Genomic DNA, 20,361 nt, shown 5'->3' with positions numbered 1-20,361 from the left:
AAAATTAGTTCACTGTTAGTTTAATCATTAAGATTAGTTATTAATTAATTAAGAGTAAAACTTGGGGTATTACAGATTTGGTGTCCCCTCCGAGATAGTATGCGACAACGTGTCGCAGTTCATTAGAAACGAAACAAGGCGCTTCTGCGATGAGTGGGGCATAGCGTTGCTAACGTCAACGCCAAGATACCCGCAAGCTAATGGACAGGACGAATCCAGCAACAAAGCGATCATTGACTCTTTGAAGAAACGGCTCACAACCAAGAAAGGTAAATGGGCGGAGGCGTTGCCTTCCATCTTGTGGGCTAATCGTACGACACCACGCACCGCCACCAGACAAATCCCGTTCTCATTAGTCTATGGTTGCGAGGCTGTCTTGCCAACAGAGGTGAGCGTCCCAACTGCGAGATACAGCCTAGTGATAAGAGGTTTTTAGTGTGTCGTTCAGGCACTAAGAACCGCTTTCCAAACAATATTTATAATCCTAACAAGCAACTACTAAGGGAATAGTAAGTGCAAGTCAAGGGTCGATCCACAGGGAAAATGGGATTGATTAGAGTCTATCTAGTCTAGACTACCTAATTGAAAGGTATTTGGGGGTTTGAAAGATGTTTGGTAACAATTAAGACTATCTAACAACTAGAGCAAGCAAATATCACGAGTTTAAATATCAAATAAAAGACACTAGAGTTAAGGTTACTAGTATGAATAAGAACGGATGATGATTGTTAATGCGATTGCGAAGCAACAAAGACGATTATGCAAGGTTTAGTTTCCCTCTAAATTACTTGAGTCCTCTCTCGAATGGTTCTCAAGATTAATCACCCAATCAATCAACTAAATCCTCTCTCGAATGGTCTTTAGTTAATTGATAAAGAGATTCAATAAGTTTGGAAAACCCCTAATGAAGGATCCCCTTAATTTCCATCCAATATCTTGGTATAGAAATTAAGTTGATTCTTGGGGATGATAAAAGAGTTCAAAATCCGATTTAAGAACGTTTGAAATCAAAATACCAAAGTATAAATGTAATCAATATATATCCTAAGGTCTCAAAACACCAAGATCAATGCATAAACTTCTCAATACATCACAATCACATCAACATCATAATCAAAACCCTAATTCATACTTTCACCCTAACCCTAGATATGAAACTACTCACTAATCATGGAGTTTAAGCAATTAAACATAAAATCTATGACTAATCTAAGGTTAAACATGATTAAGAAATTATTAAACTAATATAAATCACAATTATTAAACAAAGAGAATGAAGATCTAAAATAATCTGAGAACATAAACAAACACCAAGAGAATGAATTAAAAAATGAAACTTTGAATTGAATTGAATTGAATGAAAAGTACCTTGAATGTAAATCGAATCACAAACTATGATCACTAATCTCAATTATCAATGGAAACTAAAGTGTTTTCTCTCTAATACAAAACCCTAAAATATTCTGTAAAAACTCGAATGAAAGCGTAAGTCTCAAACTAAAAAGGAAAAGGGGTTTAATGATCGAAATTTCTATTTCGGAACGCATGGTGCGGGCGCACCATAAGGAGGTGCGGGCGCACCATGCTAAGGTGCGGGCGCACCAGACCTCAGGTGCGGGCGCACCATGCTAAGGTGCGGGCGCACCAGACCTCAGGTGCGGGCGCACCTGAGTCTTTTGCCTCAAGGTGGAAATCCCCCGTCAAAAGGTGCGGGTGCACAAATGGGCAGATGCGGGCGCACCTGGTACAGGTGCGGGCGCACCACATGTAAGGTACGGGCTCACCTAAGTTTCTGCCTCAGCCTGGATTTATCCGTCAAAATGTGCGGGCGCACATGTAGTTGGTGCGGGCGCACCAGACGCAGGTGCGGGCGCACCTTGTGCTTGGTGCGGGCGCACCAATGTCGTCTGTTTTGTGCTCCAGAATTGGTCGATGGTGCGGGCGCACCAGTAGCTTGTGCGGGCGCACCATCGTGTGCGGGGCATACCAAGCGCACCTCATGCTACCTCTCAGCCTCTAGCTCGTTCCCTTGTGCCATGCCTCACATTTTTCGGCCCCGAAAAGGGTAATACCTGCAATAGAAACACGAACAAACATGGTGAAAGCATATGTGCTAGAAATTCGATCAAAATAGATCGAAAATCTAGCTAAATGTCACTATGATCAAGTATGATCAAGTGAATGAAATAGAAGGGAAAAGTGAGGAGAAAGAAGGAAGAAAAGGAGGAAAAGGGAGCTAAAACAAGCCAAAAGAAAGTCATAAAGTGCGTTAGAAACACACTTATCAAACTCCCCCAAGCTTAGCGTTTTGCTTGTCCTCAAGTAAACCAAGAATGAGAATGAAGGAATGAAAAAGAGAAGGAGAATAAAAAGAAAAGAGAAAAATGCAACAAACTAACCTATATGCTCTAAATGCAAGGTTACAAGCATGACATGCAAGCTAAATGAGTTCATAGCAAGATTTAGGAGACCAACCAAACACAAGAGGGAAGATGATTAGGAAGACAAGAGTGACTCTAAGGTCTCAATCCACCGATCAACCGAGTCTTTTTGAAAGAAAGCTTTCCAAGAATGATTTCTCACTCTTCTCCACTTCCAAGACCCAAGTTTGACTCCTCCCTAGGGATGCTCAACCATAATTGCTCGCCTCTACCATGTTTTGATGACCCTCATCATGACTTGCACAAAATCTCACCCGCCACTACTAAATAGATCAAGTCCAATCTAGAAGTCAAAAGGGACTTTGTTAAGGTTGTAACGGGGCTAGGTTAGGGGTGTGGATTATATTCTAGGAATGTGGTGCAAAAAGGGTAAGTGGAGTACAAACTAGGGGTAAATACTCCCCCAAGCTAGTCCTAACACTATTCTCAATTAAAAACTCTCACACATAACCTTGAATTTCACTTGTTTCTTTTTCACTTTGTGAACTTTTTCATTTTTCTCATCAATTTGATCTTTCTTTCTTTTCATTTTCAATAATAAACCAAATCAAACAATAAGAACTTTCTTTCTTTTATTTCTTTTGTCTTTCTTTTTCACAAAATTTTTCAACTTTTGCTATCATACAAGCACGTAACTCTCTTTCAACAAGACTTAATATCAAAACCACTTAACTCAACAAAAACTACACATGTACTCCACTTTGGGGAAAGTTTGGCCATGACTCATTATGTGGGTTAAGCAAAAATAGGATAGAAAGGCTCAGATGGGTTGAGGAGCGAATATTATGCAGGTATTCAAGCTTTTGGCTTTGTAGCTCCTATTACTAGCAAAAGAAACGCCCTAAATCATTCTCCTAGAGGCTCGTCTTATGTAATCTTGGGGAGCTAAAATGCAAGTCACAAGTTAGGCGATCAATGGTGAGGGTTGTGAGTGAGTCTTACGAGGTTCTTGGCCTCCTTCGGGATTCATCGCACAAGGGGCAAGGCAATCCATTCATCCAACTCGCCTAATTTCAAAGAGACTCTACCAAAAGTTATCGGTTTCAAGAGACGCCTAAAGTCACAACAGGGCTTCCAAAATCATCAAGTCTAATATAAGGAAGGTCTTCCAATCAAGTCATGAACTCTTTAGCCACAAATCATGCATGCAACCAAGCTATCCTAAATGCAGAAAAAAAAAAAAAAGAATAAAAGAGGAAAATGTTTTTTTTTTTATTATAAAAATATGCAAAGCAAAAGCAAAACAAAACTACCAAAGCAAAGCTGTACAGGTGAAGAGAAGTCAGCGGGTGGGGATGTCAAAACCACAGACAGGAACAATCACCAATACCAACCGAAAACCAATGAGGCCCCTAACTTCTAACCATCTATGACCCCAAACTCCCAAAGATATAGACATACAAGCAAGTCCCCCAAGCTTAAGCAAAACTCCGCGCTCGGAGTTGCAAAAGGAGGGAGCGGGAGGGGGTATGAAAAGCTCCTAATATTCCCACCATTACCCCCATCGGGAGGGGGTAAGGAGGGAAATACCCACCAGAGTACCCATCAGGATAGTAGGATGGGTAGGGGTAAGGACGGAAGAAGGCTCCTCAAACGGCCCTTCTCGAGGGTCGAAAGAAGGAGGATAGTGGGGATGGTTAGGGAAGGGAGGCTCATGTCCGGAGTGGACATTGGCGAGGTGAGTGCGCCAAGCCATCGAGACACATGGTCGAGGTCGGTGCGGATACCGGCAAGAGTAGCAGTAACCGCACGGTGATTGGCCTCCTGAGAGGCCTGCATCTGGGCTATGGCTGCCATGACAGAGCCCATGTCGAAGGATTGAGAGGAGGAAGCTTCGGCCACCTCACTCTCAGGAATGCGGTGGTCGGGCCTCGGACCTCTCGGAACGCGTGGAATGCGCTCCTAGGAATGGGCTCAGGGATAGCCCGTGGGATGTCATGGGCAGGGGGAACCGCCAACGGTTTTCAACGTTAGCGGGAGGTCCCAGTGAAGTCGGGCCCTATAAAACAGTAAGGTGCCCCCCCACAAGCCAGTGCAGTTTTCCTTCTGTAATGCGCAGAAATTTCATCTGCTGCAACTGGCACCATCCAATCTGTTGGACTGACCAACAGTAGGCACGCTGCTTCCAAGCGAGCCAGGTCATCGTCAGTCAAGGTAGGACGCTAGTCGGGTGACCATGCCACCACAAAGGATCTCCCCAGTCACCGTGGGGCCCCCCGAATCTCCTGCAGTCGGTTAAGGAGTAGCGCAGCAAAGTTAATCGGGCTCATGGTGGGCCCCGTCAGTGGCCAACCAAAGAAACCAGCAGCTCGTCCTTCTCAACTGCCCGACTTCCTGTTTAGGAAAGATGGTGTAAACCAACATCCTATGGAAGTACGGAGAGCAAGGTGGATGATCTCCGACGCTTTGGACGAGTTCGTCCGAAACGGAGTCGTACCGTTGGTGATCTTTGTCCACCATTCTTGCTCATTGTATCCCTGCCAGATGGTGCCCAAAGGGGCATCGCAGGGAGCTCGAGGATCCATCCCAAATGCCTCACAGAATTCGTCAAAAGACAGTGCTCTAGCTTGATTAAACATACGGAATTGAATAGTTATAGCACCTATCACCTTACTTATGTTCAACGTACTCAAGAATTCGAGAGTGAGTTGATCATAAGTAGGTTCATGAAGATCAAGGAAGTCCGATAACCCGACATTATCTGCCATCTCCCTTATCATCGACTGATTAAGGTAGAGCAGGTAGTGTGGTCATAGAACTTGTTGGACGAAAGTGTGCGCTCAGAAAGTTGTTGAAAATTTGTTTTGAGCGGCATTGGGAAACTTTAGAGCATAAGGGGAGGGGGATGCGAGCTAGACGAAGGTCCTTGTGAAGAGGACCCGGTCTTTGCTCGCTTAGACCTGGATGAGCCTTCACCACTACTTCTTCCCATGGTGATAAAGAATTTTTGTTTGGCAAAAAAGGGAAGGAGAAGTGATGATCTGCTGCAATGACACAACCACAAAGCGGACTCTCTACACAAAGAAACACTCAAAAAGAAAAAACGAAAACACACAAAAAGAAAAATCAAACCACACAAAAAGGAAAACACACAAAAAGAAAAATCAAAAACTAATCCTAAGATCTACCAGCTAGCCATCCACAATTAGTAGCAACAAAGTTGCTAGCAATCAAGAGTATCACCACTCAAAGAGACTTTCAAGCCAATTTCACCAAACCAACCACAATTATGCACAAAAATCAACAACACCTAACAATTTATGCAATGTAGTTCTCAAAAAGTCAGAATATTATGAATTTATCACAAACCACAAAAATTGCACTTGTTCACCACATCACCAAACACAAATATGACAAAGTTCATGAACAATCAAAAGAAATTAGGAAAACAAGCATGCAATCTAAAAGAAAACACACTAGAAGTCCAATTTAGTAGATTATTGATGAAAAAGCAAAGATTAGAAGGAGTTACCAACATGGAGATGAAAATCCCCAATTTTGAAACCCTAGAAATCGAATCCTTGCAAAACCCCCAATTTTTGTGCTTTGAATGTTGTAGAGAAGATGGTGATGAAGATTCCGGTGATAAAATCGTCGGAAGTCGCCGGAAAAGGTGTAAAGTCTGCCGGATCTAGAGAGGAGGAAGAGAGAGAAAGTGAGTGAGTGTGAGAGAGATTTCAAAATTATGAAGAGAAGAGGAGAGAAGGCTCGAAAAGTCGAGTGTTTTTTTCGCCCAGCCGGGTAGGTGCGGGCGCACCACTCGAAAAAAAATTCGCAGACCTGTTTGGTGCGGGCGCACCACCAAAAAGTGCGGGCGCACCAAACCTTCTGTTTTTTGACAAAGAATTCGTAAATTTTGGTGCGGGAGCACCTGGTAGATGTGCGAGCGCACCATGGCTTTTTTTTCGAAAATTTTTTTCCTAGGTGCGGGCGCACCAAATTAAACTTTCGAAAAAATTTAAAATGGTGCGGGCGCACATCTACTAGGTGCGGGAGCACCAAACCTTCTGTTTTTTCTGAAAAACTTTTTAGAGAAAGGTGCGGGCGCACCTACAAGATGTGCGGGCGCACCTACAAGATGTGCGGGCGCACATCTATGAGGTGCGGGAGCACCGAACCTGCTGTTTTCTCTCTTTCCTATTTCGAAACACTCATTTCACCTAACTTCTCACAATTACTCAGATATCTCAATGTAGCTCTCATGGTTAACTGATAAAGCAAAATTCTAACTAACAAACAAAAGAAAACTAAATTAAAATAAAAGAAAGGGAAGAAAAGAAACGGGTTGCCTCCCGTGTAGCGCTTGTTTTAAGTCATTAGCTTGACTAAAAAGGATACGTCCATCATAAGAGTCGCTCAGGTGAGCGAAGAATCAAGCAACCAATGGAACCAACGGCATGTGAATCATGATAGAACTTCAACCTTTGACCGTTTACCCAAAATGGACCATTCTCACCCATAACTCATAAGCTCCGTATGGAGTAGTCTTCAACACAGAGAAAGGACCCGACCACTTGGACTTTAACTTTCCGGGGAAAAGCTTTAGTCTTGAGTTGAACAACAAAACCTTGTCCCCAACCCGGAATTCTCGTTGTTGCATCCGGTGATCGTGCCATTTCTTCGTTTGCTTTTTGTATAGTCTAGAATTCTCATACGCGTCGAAACAAAGTTTTTCTAGCTCGACTAGCCTCTCCTTTCGAGCTTCTCCCGCCAAGTGAAGATCCATGTTGAGCTCCTTAATTGCCCACCAAGCCTTGTGCTCTAGTTCAACCGGCAATGCATGCTTTGCCATACACAAGGCGATAGGGAGTGTGCCTATGGGCGTCTTGAAAGCCGTGCGAAGGGCCCAAATGGCATCATCAAGCTTCAAAGACCAATCCTTCCGTGTCCTATTCACCATTCTCTCAAGGACATTTTTAACTTCTCGATTCGAGACTTCAACTTGGCCTTGGTTTGGGGGTGATAAGGAAGACCGACTTTGTGATTCACCCCGTATTTCTTCAATAGACTTCTAATTTTTTTGGCGAAGTGTGAACCGCCATCACTGATCAACACGGCGCCGCGCCCAAATCGAGGGAAGATGATCTTCTTCAAAGCTTGGTGACTACCTTATGGTCATTGGTGGGAGAGGCAATGGCTTCCACCCATTTTGTCACGTAGTCGACCGCAACAAGAATGTATACATTCCCACAGGAAGGAACGAATGGGCCCATAAAGTCGACTCCCCAGACATCAAACGGCTCAACCTCAAGAATGTTCTGTTGAGGCATCTCGTGTCGCTTTGTGATGCCACCACTCTGTTGACATCTATCACAAGCCACCACAAATTTTCGGGCATCCTTTTGCAATGTTGGCCAGAACATACCACATTGGAGCACCTTAGCAACAGTTTTGCTTGCTCCACCATGTCCTCCACATGCCAAAGTATGGCAATGATGCAAAACCGAGGCCATCTCATGATTAGGAACACACCTCCTAAACACGCCATCAGCACACTTCTTAAAAAGGAGCGGGTCATCCCAGTAGAACCTCGAAACTTCTTTAAAGAACCGCTTCCTTTGTTGGGAAGTAAAACCATGAGGTTCAATCCCACAAGCCAAATAATTTGCATAATCAGCGAACCATGGAACCTCATTGTTCAGAATGGCGAACAATCTTCTTCTCTCAAATCTTCCTCGATAGGAATCTCCTCCAGATGTCAAGAGGGAGGCGAGAAAGATGGTCAGCTACCACATTCTCCGTCCCCTTCTTCTCTTTCATCTCAAAATCAAACTCCTGAAGAAGCAACACCCACCTAATGAGCCTAGGCTTGGCATCCTTCTTACTCATCAAATACCGGACCGCAGAATGATCCGTATACACCACCGCCTTATTACATGTCAAGTAGGAACGGAACTTGTCAAAAGCAAAGACCACGGCCAACATTTCCTTCTCCGTAGTTGCATAGTTCCGTTGAGCATCATCCAGAGTCCTACTTGCATAGGCTATCACATGAAGCCTCCCTTCCTTGCGTTGCCCAAGAACAACTCCCACTGAAAAGTCACTAGCATCGCACATTAGTTCAAAAGGCAAGCTCCAATCCGGAGCTTGCACAATGGGGGCAGAAGTAAGGGCTTTCTTAAGAGTTTCAAAAGCCTTAGTACAAGACTCATCAAACTCAAAATCAACATCTTTTGAAGTAGATTCGTCAATGGTTTGGCTATTTGAGAGAAATCCTTGATGAAACGCGGTAAAAACCAGCATGTCCAAGGAAAGCGGAACTCCCGTCACCGAGTTCGGTGGCGGAAGCTTCTCAATAACCGAAACCTTTGCCGGATCTACTCAATACCCTTTTTCGACACTTTATGCCCAAGTACAATGCCTTCCTCGACCATAAAGTGACACTTCTCCCAATTCAGTACAAGGTTCGTCTCTTGACACCTTTTTAACACACATTCAAGATTAACCAGACATGTGTCAAAAGACGAACCACACACACTAAAGTCGTCCATGAAGACTTCAATGGAATCTTCTAGCATGTCAGAGAAGATTGCTGTCATACACCTTTGAAAAGTGGATGGGGCATTACACAAACCAAAGGGCATCCTTCGATATGCAAATGTCCCATACGGACAAGTAAAGGTGGTTTTCTCTTGGTCATCCGGATGAATGGGGATTTGAAAGAATCCGGAATAACCATCGAGAAAACGAAGTGTGAATGACGAGCAAGCCTCTCCAACATTTGGTCAATGAAGGGAAGGGGGAAATGATCTTTCCGGGTGGATTTGTTCAGTTTTCTGTAATCAATACAGACTCTCCACCCAGTGACAGTCCTAGTTGAGATTGTTTCTCCTTTCTCATTCTCAACTATAGTCATGCCTCCTTTTTTTGGAACCACGTGAATCGGGCTCACCCACTTGCTATCTGAGATAGCATAGATGATTCCCGCGTCACGTAGTTTCAAGATCTCCTTTTTCACAACCTCTTTGAGGTTGGGATTGAGCCTTCTCTGATGCTCGATGGAGGAGGCATTATATCGATGAGATGGATACGATGCATAGCAAGAGAAGGGCTTATCCCCTTAAGGTCATCAATCGAATACCCAATGACATCTTTATATTTTTGCAAAATTCCAATCAGTTTTGATATAGAAATGTCATCAAGACTCGAATTGACAATAACAGGATAAGTACATGCATCATCAAGAAAAACATATCTAAGAGAGGAGGGAAGGGGTTTGAACTCTACCTTGGGAGGAGGCTTAGAACACTCCTCTTTATCAGTGGATGATGCAGCTAGAACCTCAAACGCCTCATCTTGCGTTTCCTCTTCCATGTCCAAGCTAAGGGTGTCGGTAAGTGCAGCATACAAATCGTCCCAGAAATTTCCACACTCATGGTGTCCTACCTCATCTTCCACTAGGCTTACCCGGCAAATTTCTCCATCATAGGTTCTTCAGTGTCTTAGAGAACTCAAAACCACCCGCTCATTAGCTACCTCAACCGTGATTGTGTCGTTTTTGCAGTTTATCACGGCACCCAAAGTCTTTAGAGCTTCTCTTCCCAGAATAAGAGGAGTCTCAGGATCTTCCTCCATATCCATCACCACAAAGTCGCATGGTACAAACACATGCCCAACTTGAATCGGTATATCCTCCAACTCACCACAAGGGACTCTCACAGTGCGGTCCGCCAATTGAATCGTTTTGCGCGTAGGATGAAGAGGAAATTTTGGTGCTTTGCAATAGAAAGGGGCATCAAATTGACACTGCTCCCAGATCGGCCAGTGCACCCTTAGGCTCTAAGTCACCTATCTTCACCGGCAAGGTGAAACTCCCGGGATCTCTTTGCTTCTTGGGCTAGTTCGTTGCACAAGAGCACTCACTTGGTAAGGTAGGGAGATAAGCTCATCTTCAAGTTTTCGCTTATTGGAGAGGATCTCTTTCAAGAACTTAGCATAAGCTGGCATTTGAGACATAGCCTCAAGGAATGGGATGTTGATTTGCAGGCTCTTCATCACATTAAAATTTAGTGAACTTGTCACTCAACTTTCTCTCTACCAACCTATGAGGATAGGGAACCGGAGGCACATAGGATTTGGTTGGTGGAGGTGATGGCAATGTGTTTTTGTCACCAACTTGAACATGTGACTCATCTTTCTCCTCAACTTCCTCTTTCTCAGTTTCCTCAGCTCCATCCTCCTTCTCAACAACCTCAGCTTCTTCCTTCTCTAACTCCCCTTCGGCATCTTAGGACCCGCATAACTTGTTCCCGACCTCAAATGAATGGCTTTGGCTTGATGGAGGTTGGGTTAGGATGGGTTGGCCTGGAAGTTGATTTGTGGGGGTGAGGGATTTTCTCAGCTACTTGGGCAATTTGGGTTTCAAGCATTTTGTTGTGGGCTTGTAGCTCTTGAAACCTTTGCTCATGGTTTTGGAGAATTTGGTTCATGGATTGGAGTTGTTGGAGAATTTGGAGAGAGGTTGGATCGGGAAATGGTGTAGGTTCGGGATTTTGTTTGGGAAATGGAAGATTGGAGGGAGGTTTTGGGTTGTTGGTCCTTTGATGTGGAGCTTGGTATGTGTTGGACCCTTGTGAGGAGGAACCACCTTGGTTATAGTTTTGGTTTTGGTTATACCCTTGCGCAAACCCTTGGTTGTGAGCTTGGTTGTACCCTTGTTGAGGTTGATTCCATCCTTGTTGAGGTTGGTTGAATCCTTGGGTGTAGTTTTGTTGAGGTTGTCTCCAACCTCCTTGTTGATTGTTCCTATACCCTTGTTTCCTTGATATCCATCTCCTCTTGAATTAATTGCCGCCACATGCTCCGAATGGGTACCTCCACAATAAGAAGTATCATGGTTAGTACCACCACAAATATCACAAGAAAAAGAGTTTACCTGTGAAGGAGTAGACGATGCAAGATTGATCTTGGAGAGCTTCTGTCGAGTTGGTCCATCTTAGCTTGAATTTGATCCATGGGGTCAATTTCAAACTTTCCGCTCTTCTTAGGTTGAGCACCTCTTCGTCTTCCACCCCATGAGTAGTTCTTGATCACTTCTTCAATTGTGGACTCAAGTTGTTCTTGCGGGATCTTAGATAGTTGACCTCCCGCTCCAGCATCAAGGTTGGCCCGTGAAATCGGATCAAGACCATCATAGAAAATCGCATGAGTAGATTCTTGTTGAACTCATGGTGTGGGCATGAACGGATCATCTCCTTGAACCGCTCCCAAGCTTCGGCAAGTGTCTCATCGTTCTCTTGCTCAAATGAGGAGATCTTCCTCCTTATGTCCGCAGTCTTCCACTCCGGGAAGTATTTCTTCAAGAAGGCCATTGTGACTTCTTCCCATGTAGTGAGGGAATTAGCAGGCAAGCTCTTGAGCCATGACTTTGCTTTTCCGGTAAGAGAGGACCGGAACAGTGCATCTTGATGTAGTCAGGAGAGACATCATGTTGTGTTATCATGGCACAGATCTCAAGAAACCTGTCGAGATGGTCTAGAGGATCTTCATCTGACCCCCACAAAACTGCTCTGCTTTCACCATCCGAGTATACTGAGGGTGAATGCTGAAATTTGTAGTGGTGGTGGGGTCGAATTCCACCTTGAAGAACATAGGAACCCGGATTTCCGAAATCCCTAAACAGTTGTGGATTTGCTTCACCCATTTCTGATTCAACTTCACTTGATGTACTTGAGATTGGTGAAGAAGGCTCGGAACAACAAAGATTTCCAAATTCTTCCGAAGCTTTCGCAAGTACGGTCGATTTCAGATCTAGAGGCAATGTGGGTGAACCGTGAGTTCTTCTTCTCATGTAACACAACAAAGCTAAGCAGAGGATTAGCAAATAACAACCACAGTCAAAAAGAAAATAAAAGAAAAATCAATAAGCAAACTAAACTAAAATATACTTCAATCAATAGCACATTTCCCGGCAACGGCGCCATTTTGATAAGAGGTTTTTAGTGTGTCGTTAAGGCACTAAGAACCGCTTTCCAAACAATATTTATAATCCTAACAAGCAACTACTAAGGAATAGTAAGGGCAAGTCAAGGGTCGATCCACAGGGAAAATGGGATTGATTAAGTCTATCTAGTCTAGACTACCTAATTGAAAGGTATTTGGGGTTTGAAAGATGTTTGGTAACAATTAAGACTATCTAACAACTAGAACAAGCAAATATCACGAGTTTAAATATCAAATAAAAGACACTAGAGTTAAGGTTACTAGTATGAATAAGAACGGATGATGATTGTTAATGCGATTGGAAGCAACAAAGACGATTATGCAAGGTTTAGTTTCCCTCTAAATTACTTGAGTCCTCTCTCGAATGGTCCTCAAGAGTATATCATAATCAACTAAATCCTCTCTCGAATGGTCTTTAGTTAATTGATTAAGAGATTCAATAAGTTTGGAAAACCCTAAGAAGGATCCCCTTAATTTCATCCAATATCTTGGTATAGAAATTAAGTTGATTCTTGGGATGATAAAAGAGTTCAAAATCCGATTTAAGAACATTTGAAATCAAAATACCAAAGTATAAATGTGATCAATATCTATCCTAAGGTCTCAAAACACCAAGATCAATGCATAAACTTCTCCATACATCACAATCACATCAACATCATAATTAAAAACCCTAATTCATACTTTCACCCTAACCCTAGATATGAAACTACTCACTAATCATGGAGTTTAAGCAATTAAACTAAAATCTATGATAATCTAAGCTTAAACATGATTAAGAAATTATTAAACTAATAGAAATCAAATTATTAAACTAAGAGAATGAAGATCTAAATAATCGAGAACATAAACAAAACCAAGAGAATGAATTAAAAACTGAAACTTTGAATTAAAGTGAATGAAAAGTACCTTGAATGTAAATCGAATCACAAACTATGATCACTAATCTCAATTATCAATGGAAACTAGAGTGTTTTCTCTCTAATACAAAACCCTAAAATATTTCTGAAAATGAATGAAAGCGTAAGTCTCAAACTAAAAAGGAAAAGGGTTTAATGATCGAAATTTCTGTTTCGGAACGCATGGTGCGGCGCACCATAAGGAGGTGCGGCGCCATGCTAAGGTGCGGGCGCACCAGACCTCAGGTGCGGGCGCACCTGAGTCTTCTGCTCAAGGTGGAAATCCCCGTCAAAAGGTGCGGGCGCACAATGGGCAGGTGCGGGCGCACCTGGTACAGGTGCGGACGCACCACATGTAAGGTACGGGTGCACCTAAGTTTCTGCCTCAGCCTGGATTTATCCGTCAAATGTGCGGGCGCACTGTAGATGGTGCGGGCGCACCAGACGCAGGCGGGCGCACTTGTGCTTGGTGCGGCGCACAATGTCGTCTGTTTTGTGCTCCAGAATTGGTCGATGGTGCGGGGCACTAGTAGCTTGTGCGGGCGCACCATCGTGTGGGGGCATACCAAGCGCACTCAGGCTACCTCTCAGCCTCTAGTCGTTCCGTTGTGCCATGCTCATTTTCGGCCCCGAAAAGGGTAATACCTGCAATAGAAACACGAACAAACATGGTGAAAGCATATGTGCTAGAAATTCGATCAAAATAGATCGAAAATCTAGCAAAATGTCACTATGATCAAGTATGATCAATTGAATGAAATAGAAGGGAAAAGTGAGGAGAAAGAAGGAAGAAAAGGAGGAAAAGGGAGCTAAAACAAGCCAAAAGAAAGTCATAAAGTGCGTTAGAAACGCACTTATCACCTAGCGACGGAATCACAGAACCGCGATGAGTTGATTAACGACCTAGATACCATTGAGGAATTGCGCGATGCAGCACTGGTGCGCATGGCAGCACAACAGCAAATAGTAGCGAGGAGCTTCAACAAAAACGTTCAAGCCAAGTCCTTGTCGAGGGAGATTGGGTCCTAAGAAAAGTGTTCCGAAACACACAAGAGGCTAACGCTGGCAAACTAGGCCAGAAATGGGAACGGCCATACCAAATCAGTAAAGTAGTAGGCCATGAGCCTACCAATTGGTTCGACATGACGGAAGCTCAGTACCTCGCAGTTGGAATGCCACGCACCTCAAACGATACTACTTTTAGAACGCCAAGTGGCGAGCTTTGTTTTCATTTTCAGTTAAAAAAAAAAACAACATATATAGAGAAGTGGATTGATTGGTGATGTTATAATTGGGTCGCTAGGTGACTAGCGACCATAGTGTCCTCTCATTGGGTACTTGTTGAAGTTGCAGGCAAGTTGTTCACATTCAACTCATGAACGTCCCAACGGCTTCCACCATTACCTCAGCCGACGCAACGACAGGGGCACAATCATTTTAAAGTCATAGCTATTGGCGACATTTCAGCCATCCCCCCTGACGGACACATGTAAGTTTTGCGTATTTCTTATGTGTATTCTAGAAAGTTGTTTAATCCAAACGATACGTCTGAACGACTAATTGTGACTTTTATTGAGTCCAAACGATACGTCTGAACGACTAATTATGAACTTTGTTGAGTCCAAGCGATACGTCTGAATGACTAAATTATGACATTTATTGAGTCCAAATGATACGTCCGTATGATTAATTATGACTTTCATTGAGTCCAAATGATACGTCCGTATGACTAACTATGACTCTTACTAAGTCCAAGCGATACGTCTGAGTGACCAACGATGGCCTATAGAATGCCTGGTTAATCCTTTAGAAACGTCAAAAGTGAATCGGGACCAGGACACATGCATATGACACACAGCAGAGACATAAGATTATCTATGATAAGAAATTTATCCAGAAGCAACGTAGTAAATGGTCACCCCCATAGGCGACCCAAAAAGTAGATGATTAGTAATCTAAAAATATGGTCACCCCTTAGGTGACCCAAAAGTTAATACAAACAGTCACTCCTTGAGTCTTGAAACACAGTTTCATTAAAAATTAAGTTTAAAAGATAAGAGGCATGACATAAGGGACTAGGAGATTAAACGTCAGAGACCTTCTCAGCTTCCTTCTCCTCAGACGTTTCAGCTGGCAAGACAGAGGCTGGGGCTTCCTTCTCAGTCTCAGGGTCAAGAGGCACATCCGACGCTATGAACCCAGCACAGGACGAGGCGTTTTCATCAACCTTTGATGTAGAATCCGCCGTCGCAGCTAAGTCCTCCTCATCCATAAGATCTTTCATTGACCCCATGAATTGGATGTATAGGTCGATGTCCTTTTGCGGCGTCCACGATGCTGTTTTCTTCATCAGGAACTGGTACATCAGCTTCGCCCTGACCCTAGTTGTCACCTCAGCCTCGAGCATGTCCAGCTCGTTCTTCTGTGCGTCGACGCTCGCTTGAAGCGTCGAGATCTCCAGACGAGAAGACTCTTCCAACCCTCCCCATTTTTCTGCAAAGACTTCTTCATGTCCTCCATGGCCTTCATCTTCAGACGAGAAGACTGACTATTATGGCTGAATTTTTTACAGGTTGACATTGACGCAAGGACGCGATGACGCGACGACATGACAACCTACGGCACAGTGACGAAGGAAGTTGGACCTAAAAACATAGCAGGCAATGCGGAATTTGAAGCTGGAACATTAAATGAGTAACGGTCTGGCTAAATAAGGAAAGAAATTAACCAGCCATAAATTCAGCCGTTAAAGAGCGTGGGTCAAGACGTTGGCACACAATTGAAGGAGATCGCCGTGATTTAAGCCGAGAAATCAATGTAATAATGGATAGATTTATTGTTGTATTCGTTGGAAAAAAGCCAAAGGAAAGAAAAGGCATATAAGAGAGAGAGAGAGAGAGGTCGTTTCCATGTTTTTTACGCAACATTGAGAGTAAGACACTAGAGTGAACTTGGCATTCTTGTAAGCGACACTCAGTCACAAAGAAAGATAGTGAATGATATTAGTTTGGTGGATCTCTAACCACCCGCGATTTTTACCCATCTTCATTGGGGTTTTCCGCGTCACCATTTTGTGTGTTCATCCCCTTTGACTCCCCTTTGCACTCTTTCGTCGCATTGACCTTAACATTATCTGGTTGACACGTCCCACAAACTTCAATTTCATCGTTAGCGATAAATTTTAGCATAAACACTGACCAGAGGAGAGAGAAAGGAGGGGAGTACGGGACGCGTGAGTAATGAATCTGTCACTCTCAGTCTTGAGCAACGTTCCTTTTTTTTTCTTTTTTCTTTTTGCTTTTATTTCGGCCTTCAGTTTTTTTTTTTGAAAATGGGGGTACAGTAAATCCGCCACTTGGTATGCATCACCTACAGAAGTTGCAAATCACATAAAAACTCTCAAACAAAAAAAAAAAAAAACAAATACTTGATAAAATGATGCTCAGAACTTACAAGTTCATCATTGTATTCAAGGACATGCACCTCTTCCTCTTCTTCATCTCCATCTCCATCTCCATGGATATGCACCTCTGAGCAGCTCATAATTAAGTTCTTCTACTACTTCAGAAATTTCCTTTGACAAACAATGATTTTAACAAACAACTCCAGTTAGATGAATTCATACCTCACTTCGTGGGAATTAACTCTCTCCCATCTCTTCTATAAAATCTTGTCCTAAATGTTTCTCCTTTTTTTCTTTACAAACTTCCAACAGAAAAAATAGGGATAACAATTTACTCTTTTGGCGAAATTACCATTTTACTTTACTTTTTTGGCAAAATTACCATTTAACCCTAGTAGGGGAAACCACTGCTGTAGTAGCCCTGTTTTTAAGAACATTTATTTAGAAGTTAAATATAATTATTAAGTTAATTATGTTTCGAAAATTCTTATTTTATTTGAGTTGGAGTTGAATTATATTGACGTGTTGGTTATGTATTTATTTATTTATTTATTTATTTATTTTATGAGGTTATTATTATTATTATTATTATTATTTTGGGTTTGTGCAATTAGCTGCGCGGTATTTGGGCCAAATAAGAAAATTAGAATCGGTTCTTTTCTTTTTCTTGTCGGTTTGGAGAGGTAAATACAAACCCCTGTTTTCCTTTTTTCACTTTATCGGTTCATTTGGGGATACAAACCTTACCCAAAACCCTTGTCGAGTGAAACCCAAAAACCCCAACCTCGGCGAAACCCGACTCCTATTTCTCTTCTTTTCGCTGCCTTCTCGTCGGAGCCTAAGCTCGTCGGAGTTCCCTTGCTGCTCGCCGGGCTTTCTCTTTCCTCTGTCGTGCAACCTTGTGTGGTCACTGCGAGGGTAACTCTGCTCGCACTTCTCTCCCTCCTTTCGCTTGATGCTTCTGCTCCTGCTCCTGCTCGACCAGCGCCACCTCCGCTGACTCGAGCAGCCTCACCGCACCTGCGTCAGAGCCTTGTCGTAGCTCACCTCCCCGCGTTGTTGTCGTCCTCACCGGTGCTCAGTCGCCGTCGAAGACTCGAAACCCCCGATGTTCCTCTGCTTTTCGCTGCTTCTTGGATGGAAGAGGTATAAACTTATTACCTTTTGTTTCTGTATCTGATTTCTAGTTGGTGTTAGCAAATGTTTAATTGGTTTACTTTTGTTTCTAATTGTTTTATATTTAGACTATGATTAGGAGTTTAATTATGGAGTATAGTTTAATTGAGAGGAGTTATGGTGGTTTCTGTTGGTTGTGCTGCTGTATTGTTGTTGTTCTGTTCTTGTTCTAGCCGCGCTGTTGTTACCGCTGTTATTATTATGTTGTTGTATTGCTGTTGTTGTTGGGATTGTTGGTGGTGGTGATGCGGTGTTGTGGTGGATGTTGTTGGGTTGTTGTTGTTCTGTTATTGTGGTTGATGTTGTGTGGTTGGAGTTGATATATTTGAAGGTAAGTGTAGAAATTATAGAATTGGTTAGTTTCTATTTGGCAGATTTAGTTTAGATAGTTAGAGTTCATTTTTAGAAGTGTTATGGCTAATATGATGGTTATATATTTTCTAGGAATAGTTAATTGGATTAGTTTCTTCAATTGAGATTATATGAGAATGGTTTTAGTAATTAGTTTTATCATTGTTATTGAGGTTAATTGTGGAGGAATGTTATCAAATTCAAGAGAGTTGATGGAGTTGTAAAGTTCTCAAAGTCTTTATATGTTGGAGCTAAAAAATGGATCGCGTATGAGGTAATTTTTATGTTCAGTAAAATCATATACTCATGCCCATGTGTGTGTGGATCTTTATTCTATTTTTGAAACTTAAGTTCATATTATGGCCATAGTTATGAATGTGTTGATTCTGTAAATATTATTCGATGAATATGAATATGCAATGTTTTGCGGGTTTAGTTTATGAAGTGAAAATAGTAAGTGGGCAAGGTATGAGTGGAGGATGGTTACTCTTTTGACCTGATACGGTCGGCTACGCTCCAAAGCGAACCTTAGGGGTAGTATTGCTGGGCTTAGAGCTGGCAAAATATTACCCTACCCGCCAACCCGACCCGAACCCAACCCATTAATAATGGGTTGGGTCAAAATTTTGAACCCGTTTAATTAAATGGGTCGACCTGACCCAACCCGTTTAATTAAATGGGTTGGGTCAGGTTGAGAATTCCAACCTGATTTTGACCCACCTAACCCATTTATGAAAAAACAAGCTAAAAAAACCCCTAAAAGAATTTGGAGTACTCTACTGCTCTTACTTAATCATTACACTTAAGGTTAAATAACTACTTACGAAGTTGTAATGATGTTAATTTTGAACATTTGTGTTGATTTTGAACAAAAGTTATGTTGATTTTGAACAATATTATCATATGGTTATATAATGAATTAATTTTAATTTGCTGCATACTGTTATTTGCAAATAAATTATTATGTGTTTTTATTTTTTTTTCTAGAAAAAACACGAAAAAAAATTAAATGGGTCGACCTGAAGGTTGACCCGTTTATCATAAGGTTGGTGGGTTGTAAATTTCAACCCGTTTAAGTTAACAGGTCAGGTTGGGTCAAGGGATTCTCAACCCGCCAACCCACTAACCCAACCTGATCTTGACCCAACCCGACCCATTGCCAGCCCTAGCTGGGCTCCACAGCGAAGCTTGGAGGCAGCGTTTGTCCTTTGTCCAAAGCCTGTACTTGCCACTGATTTGTTTAAGAGAGTGAGCTATGCCATCGTTGTAACGAGATGAAAATGATTTGAGAAATAAAATGTTTATAACTGGTTGAAGTAAAGGTTACGAGTTTTCCACTCATTTTGGAATTTTTTTTGTTTTGTATTTCTTCTCTGAATTTATAGGTTTGGTATCAAGAGCTCGAGAATGAAAGTGAAGCAAGATTATGATGTCGTCCTAGATTAAGGATTGAGTTTGTATCTAGATAGTTGATTTGAGAATAGTTATTTATATTTCGTTGTATATAATATTTGAAAAATTTAGTCGAGATATTTGTGTTTTTTTTAAGGATTTTGTTTTGTGGGCCAATAACCCACAGGTCCAGGATCGATTTGTAAAGTTATGTTTTTGCCGCGAGTAAATATTTAATTCGAGGTTTATTAAGTGTTGATTGTGAAAGTGAATTTTAAGTGTGTTTAGCTAGCAGCTCAAGAATCGGGTTGTTACAGCTGCGCAATATCAGATATGGAAGAATACTTTCTTAGTCAACCCTAGCGTGCTTTCTCTCTGTCACTCGATTTTTAATAAATAATAAATAATAATTGCTTTACTTTGCCGCCCTCTCTTTCTTATCTTTCCTCTCTTTGTATTTTAGTTTTTTTTTTTATTCTAATTTCCCCTGAGTATGTATCATTGTCATTTTGATACCATCTAAACACTTAATTGTTTTTATTGTAATGCAATCTATTATCTGTATAGTTCCATGCAACTGAAACAATGCATTAGATATTCAATTAATGCAACTATATATAATAACAACTTGTCACTTGTCTACTAAAAAGAGTCACATTCTTTTGATTGTTGAATTGATTGACATTATTTTCAAATGTTAATTGTTAACAAATGATTGATTGACATTTAATTATATGAAGAACTTAGAGCCCACTAG

At 42.0% G+C, this 20,361-nt stretch overlaps 1 protein-coding gene and 1 non-coding gene across 2 annotated transcripts; one reads left to right on the top strand and one right to left on the bottom strand.

Moving 5' to 3' along the window:
- Window positions 1–6,578: 6,578 nt before the first annotated feature.
- Window positions 6,579–7,341, bottom strand: LOC130591385 (uncharacterized). The gene is made up of 2 exons (XM_057394684.1): window positions 7,009–7,341; window positions 6,579–6,650 (listed from the first exon to the last, which is right to left on the bottom strand). Exons 1-2 carry the CDS (start codon window positions 7,339–7,341, stop codon window positions 6,579–6,581), a joined length of 405 nt encoding a protein of 134 aa, XP_057250667.1.
- Window positions 7,342–11,603: 4,262 nt separating this feature from the next.
- On the top strand, window positions 11,604–11,710 carry LOC125498031 (small nucleolar RNA R71). Its single transcript, XR_007274801.2, has one exon. It is a non-coding gene; the product is annotated as a small nucleolar RNA R71 (small nucleolar RNA).
- The last annotated feature ends 8,651 nt before the right edge of the window (window positions 11,711–20,361 follow it).

Source organism: Beta vulgaris, chromosome 5 (genome assembly GCF_026745355.1).
Source record: "Beta vulgaris subsp. vulgaris cultivar EL10 chromosome 5, EL10.2, whole genome shotgun sequence".
NCBI classification, from domain to species: Eukaryota; Viridiplantae; Streptophyta; class Magnoliopsida; order Caryophyllales; family Amaranthaceae; genus Beta; species Beta vulgaris.
Note: the sequence above shows the minus strand (reverse complement) of the source record. Positions and strands in the feature narration are given on the sequence as shown.